Source organism: Hippocampus comes, unplaced genomic scaffold (genome assembly GCF_001891065.2).
Source record: "Hippocampus comes isolate QL1 unplaced genomic scaffold, H_comes_QL1_v1.1 scaffold193, whole genome shotgun sequence".
Lineage (NCBI taxonomy): Eukaryota > Metazoa > Chordata > Actinopteri > Syngnathiformes > Syngnathidae > Hippocampus > Hippocampus comes.
In genome coordinates this window covers 52,802-59,144 of record NW_017805503.1, presented here as the reverse complement: position 1 = coordinate 59,144, position 6,343 = coordinate 52,802, and the positions used below count along the sequence as shown (strand labels likewise).

The following is a 6,343-nucleotide window of genomic DNA, read 5'->3' as shown; positions in this document are numbered from 1 at the left end:
CCTCTCTTCCAGCATCAGAGCTCTTCTTGTCTTAGCTGCTTGACATCCAAAAGTCCGTTTTGTAGCCATTTTAGCAATGCAACGTTCTTGCTGCATCTGAAACTAACAATAACAAATACTTCCTGGACTACTGCGCATGTTTAAACCAGAGTGGTGGTTGCTGTTGCCGTTTCCGAACGAAGCAGTAGAGGTCGCTGTTGGATTAGAATTTGTTGTAGTGAATCTCGTTGCGAGGTAAGAGCAGAGAAAAATATTTCGTATAACGCAACAGGGTTTTTTTTCATTGTATGGGGGGCAGGAGAGTGGGAATTTTGTAAATACATGAAGATTCTTTTCACACTAGGGGGTATTTTCGCCCATGTACGTTTCGTTGTAGAGGAGTTTCACTGTATTTAGATGCTGGGAAAAAAACTCCTTGGCGTGCGTCTTGATTCCCATTGGACACACACACACACACACACACACACACACACACACACACACACACACACACACACACTCACTCACTCATGCGCGCCTCTCTCCCCCTTGCCCATGTCGAAGAGGCAAAAGCACCCCTTCCCCGACACACATGGATAGTTTTATCAGGCTAATGGCTGCGCGCTGCTTTTGGTTAATGGTCTGGGCGGGACAGTGATGGGACACCTCGGCTAAACGCGAAACCTTTTTTTTTTTTTTCCGTGCTCTTGAGATGTGCGATTGGAAGGAAGCGGGAATAGTTCAAAGGTTCAACGTTTGCTAATGGTCTGATAGTGCTTGGTGATGAGCCCGCTTAAAAATAGCCCGATAAAAGTGTCGCTGCTGAGTCAAGGATTTCTGACTTGACAAGGATTTGGTTTTCAAGGTGGCGCGTTGGATTTCTGCTCAATTTTTTTGAACGTTGCATCCCGCGCGTGTCTGGAATGAGGTTAGCGCGAGTTAAATGGGCGCAGCGGACGTCATCGTGGTCCAGCTGATGCCCGTTGGTTGTGATAATCAAGTTAGGAATGATGTCTGCTCAATCTGAAATAAAGCTTAATAAAACGTAATTCTGTCAAGCCCTAAAGGGAATCCTGTGCAGTCGATATAATAAAACCTATTAAAAAAAAAAAAAAAATTATCCTCTCTCCGTTCCGCTATACACAGCGACTGCTGCGAATCAATCACAAACCTTGGCGTCATAAAACCTTAATTAGGTAACATTAGAATATTGAAAGTATCATTTGAACTTCACTCGTGAGTATTGAACTAAATTGACCACAGTTGAAAACATGTTCTCGAGCTTCATTATGATGTTGCCTGATGCGTTTTAAATGACACTGGTTAGACCGCTGGATTTTTTTTTTTTTTGTGTGTGCGTTGTTTTCCCCCCGCCTCTGAAATGATCCCTTGAATTCCGAATTGTCCGCCCTTTGGCAGCTTTTTCGGTTTTGGAGATGCTGAAATGGTTGCGACAGCTAAAATGTCCGTGATGCACCTGAACTTGTTGTTGAAATGCAAATCCATGCGGCAGAGTTTGGCTCAGCTCAAAACAAGGTGCCCTTGTGTGTGCCGCCCCCCCAAAAAAAACACAAACAAAACAAAAAAAAAAAGAACATCAGGTTGCATTAAGCCTAAATCTGCTTTATTTCCTCACGATAAAGCTGTCATTGCACGATCGGAAAATCAGCGGGGATTTACACATAGGCCACAGGGTATTGTTCATATTTATTATCCACAGTTCCGCATATTGATTGCTTTTGTCTGGTTATTACTATTGGCAGTGGTGGTTGCTATGGTGACTGCCAATCCTTATTTTATTTTTTTTTCCTCCCCCCAGGTGATGCCTTCCCTACGGGATCCAATCCCTTCCTGGCCGGATATCCATGCCCCTCCCCCTTGACCGCCGACCCCGCATACCGATCGTCCAATCCCGGTGGCTTGCCGATGGCTCAGCTTTGGGCATCACACGCTCACGAAGGTAAATTCTGGCGAGTCCATCAATCACCGGCGTCCATACTCTGCGCCCGCCATTCACCCCCAGAGGCCTGTTCTTCTTCCTCGTCGTCTCATCACTTCCACCGGTGGGAGTCTTTCCCATTTTCTCTTTCTCTGCCGGTTGCTCTGCTCCTGGCTCTGTCCTAAATGTGTCTCGCTTGCTTCCCTTTTGCTCCACTCAGCCAGTCTCACTTTCACCGGCCTTGTCTCGCTTTAATGTTACCTTCTTTTAGTCTTTATTTATTTATTTATTTATTTTTTCCCAAGCCCGGTGCCCAACATGCTCTCCAACTCCCTCTCCTGCCCCACTTTTTCAACATTTCTCTCTTTCTCCCTGACCTAGCTTTTCGGCACACACGTGCATGCATGTGCGGATGGATGATCGTGTCTTTTGTCTCCTCCTGGGAAGTCTTTGTCCTCTGTCCTCTCCTTTCTAAAACTCCGCTCGGTGATTGAATGAATGCGTGTGCCCTCTTTACGTGTTCCCTGATTAAGTCTCGCTGGAGTGGTAGAAAAGTATCGAATGAGGCACATCTTGCAATGGCATCTGGGAGAGGCTCGAGTGGAGAGTCCTGTGGAAAGACAAGTGAATCTCATTTGGGGTTCATGTTTAAAAAAAAAAAAAAAAAAATGATTGCATGGTGGACCTGACAGAGCTGCAGGACTTTGTAGTGATAGGTGATCGTTTTGTTCCATTTCATCCCCATTTTGTGGATTTAAGACAGGTCATCACTCTCATGTGAGTCTAAGGTGCTGATGAATTAGGTAGAATAAGCAATGGTAGCTTACAGAGAGTGGAGACGAACCCCCTTTTGACCGAATATTCAGGAGATGGTAGACTCGATGGAAATTTCAATGTAGTCTGAATTTAAGCACAGAGATCTGGCTTAAAACCCCGCTGCTGACTCAAGAGGACAGAGACACGGATATAAATACAAATTCGTCATGGCCTAAAGGCAGTTCGCGATGCCTGCTTGTAGTACAGTAGCAGCTGAAGGTAAAATTTGGAAGCATTTCTGGGCAGCAGCCTCGAGTCAGATTTTTTTTTGGGACACACCCACGCGTCGCTCTGGATGAAAGCTGCGAGAGATCAACGCCGGCCGTTTGTTGTGTTTAAATGAAGCTTAGTGATAAAGCCGCCTTGCATCCAGTTGCCCTCTCGCTGTAACGCCGCCTTTTTCTTTCCACCTGACTGTGCTTTTCGCCATGCGGCGGCACCGCTCGCCTCTCGGTGTCCGCCTTCCCGCAAGGTAGACAGATTTACACGCCGGTTCTGCTGCTCGGCCGTTTCACGCCGGGCTGGCTGCGGCGTCTTTCGAGACGCTTCGGCAAAAAGCGTCGCTGGCCCTGTGGGAATGTGTGGCAACACCGGTTAGCAGAGGAGTTACAAACGAGCACATCGCTAGCGTGGAAATAAAAGGGCAGAGGAATTTTTTTTTTTTTTCTATATTAAGAACCGGTCTCTGAGAGCAACAGCTGGCTCCGAGGCAGACTTTAGCCCGCTGTTGACCCACGAATGGAACAACTGACTGCAGGTGTGGCTGCGGGGAGGGGGCAGGGACCCACCAAAAAAAAAAAAAAAAAAGTGTGCAAAGTCTGACAGAAAGTATGCCAGTTCTTGTCATGCTCAAATAGGAAGCGCAGATAAGCATTCACACTATGACCCAATTCATGTCGTCGTCCTTCTGTGCACAGTTTCAATGGATTTGAAGCGATAATTAAATCAGTCTTTTTTTTTTTTTGGGCTGCTAAACCTAAAAATAGTAACATTCACAGTTGCATGGACTGGTGAAAATCCATTTTACGCTGAGCTAATAATGGAACTATCAAGGATCATGAAGGCCGTCATTAGGTCGTGTACTGCAATGCAACTGCATGAAACGTTGTGTTGCTTTGCCCAGATATGTTCCGTCTTCAGGCCCAAGTTTCTTGCGTGGTTCTCAACACCGGCACATTTTCTTCTGGTACTCGGTGAATGCTGGGTTAGAAAGATAGAAGTGATCTAGACACACAGGAGGATGGTCAGCTGTTGCTTTGAGCGTTTGACAATCATGAAAGGCTTTTACCGCAATTGCAAAAGAAGCTGTAATATTAAGATCTTGGATGACATGGGACATATTTTACGTTCTAGTAAACCGTGTGTGTTTGGAAGGCTAATAGGCTGTTGCTAACTAGTCACGATTTTATGAATGTGTTGCCTGCTTGGGTATTATCCAGATTCCTCAAATGAGTACATTTCCCTTTTGACTTAAAAAAAAAATTCTCAAAGGACATCAGTAACATTTCCGAATTTTGTGATTGAATTCCTGTGAATTCAAAAGTTCTCTTAAAAAAATAGCTTTGCTGGACTTTAATCGGTGCCTGTTGATTTTGGCCACAGTAAACGAATTGGAGAAATTGCATTTTGTGTGCACGCGTTGACCAACATGATGTTAGGGCAAATGAAAAGAACCTCGTGGGAGTGGATGAAACGGATGAAGGGCGCACTTGTATTTCGAAACAATCAAATGATGTGGTCTGTTTTTTTTTTTTTTTTTATCTCTAGGCTACCCTCTTCCTGGCAGCCTGTACGCAAGTCCCTACCTATCACTGGGGCACTTGGACCCTCCCTCAATTCCACAAAATCCCCTTTATGACTCCCACAAAGGTCAGTCACTGCCCCCCCCCTTTCCCTCAATGAACTATCGCTCCTGTTGATGCACTCCAGCATCTAATGTGTCCTCATGTCCCGAGGTGTTCATTTGAGCTTGCTTTTCTTTGACTTCTGTCTGATTTTTTTTTTAGAGAGCTTTTTCCTGCCGGCGGCTGTCAGCCAGGCGCCCCTCCGTCCTCCGTCGGCTCCTCAAAGCACACCGTCCAGCTCGACGCCGCCTCAGAAGGCGCCCCGAGATGCGGGCCGGGAGAGGGCCTATCGGGGGGAACGGGACCGAGACAGAGAGCGGTCACGAGAGGAGCTGCGACCGCACAGTGTGGTGGACCTCACGCTGGATGGGAAGAGCGAGGAAGATCGGCGGGGGCGCCCCGGGGAGAAGGAGCGAGAGAAAGAGAGGGAGAGGGACACCGAGCGAGACGGCTGGTCCCTCCGTCCCCACCACCACCACCAGAAATCCAGCTCTCAGCCCTCCACGGGGGAGCCCAGTTCAAGGCCGTCACCTGCGCTCCCCTCCTTTCCTCCAGGGGGCGCCATCAGCAGGCTCCTTGGACACGAAACGGACCGAGGGAGTCGGGAAGGGGAGCTCTGCCCGAGGGCCCACCATCACTCGAACTCGAATAACTCAAACTTGCCGGCGGCCTCTCACTCCGAACGACAAAGGAGGAACGACTCCACGCCAGCCGGAACGCGCCACTTCTCCTACGCCCTTCCTCCTTCGCTGCAGCCCTCCATCACTGCCCTGCCCCTCCCCCACGCGCTCAGAGAATGCACGAGAGAGCATCGAGTCATCGCGCCGACGTACGTGCCTTCTGTGGAGGTTTACGACGAGCGGGTCGGGCCCATCCAGATCGCATCGCAGGCCCGCGACAAGCACGGCGACAAATGCAGAGACAGAGAGCGAGAGAATGATAAAGAGCCGGAAAGGGAAAGCTACAGGTTTCCTGAGAGGGGCCTGATCGAACATCCTCGACTTTCCCAGCCTGGCGACTCGAGCAATCATCGAGAGGAAGGTTCTGTCATTTGTTCCAACGGTTCTGCTGGCAAACGAGGCCAGGATTCTTCTCACTCTTCCAATCAATCGCGGTTTAGCCCCGAAGCCCGGGACATGTCCAAACACTCAAGTCGTTTGGGCTTCGAGCGGGCCGGGGCGGACAAAAATTGGAATTCCATCAGTCCTTTGAGCAGCTACGCCACCAATCACATGGCCGCCCTCGCGGCCCAACACGGACACGCGCTTTCTTCTCCGCACAGTCAGCCGTCGCACACGCCGATTTCCCATTCCCCGCACACGACCAACCGGCCCGCCGCTAACGCGCATGTCCAAACACTCAAGTCGTTTGGGCTTCGAGCGGGCCGGGGCGGACAAAAATTGGAATTCCATCAGTCCTTTGAGCAGCTACGCCACCAATCACATGGCCGCCCTCGCGGCCCAACACGGACACGCGCTTTCTTCTCCGCACAGTCAGCCGTCGCACACGCCGATTTCCCATTCCCCGCACACGACCAACCGGCCCGCCGCTAACGCGCACAGGCATTCCCCGCAAACGCACGCCACCGAGCACGGACAGAGCCGCGCGGGCGAGGAGGGGAGTCAGAGACTCTACTTGGACCCGTCGACCCTTTACCGACCGGGAGCGTCCGCCGGGGTGGAGAGAGCTTCCGCGCCCTCGGAGGTGTCGGCCATGCAGAGCCTCATTAAATACAGCGGCAATTTCGCCGCCGCGGGGCCCGCCG

The 6,343-nt window shown here is 49.9% G+C and overlaps 1 protein-coding gene across 1 annotated transcript in view; it reads left to right on the top strand.

Annotated features, from left to right (window-relative positions):
* Positions 1-6,343, top strand: part of tnrc18 (trinucleotide repeat containing 18) — a 68,411-nt gene that overhangs the window by 13,716 nt on the left and 48,352 nt on the right. Inside the window, exons 3-5 of the mRNA XM_019877339.1 lie at positions 1,799-1,939; positions 4,502-4,603; positions 4,741-5,545. Coding sequence (XP_019732898.1) covers positions 1,799-1,939; positions 4,502-4,603; positions 4,741-5,545 — 1,048 coding nt within the window. The remainder of the gene's footprint in view (positions 1-1,798; positions 1,940-4,501; positions 4,604-4,740; positions 5,546-6,343) is intronic.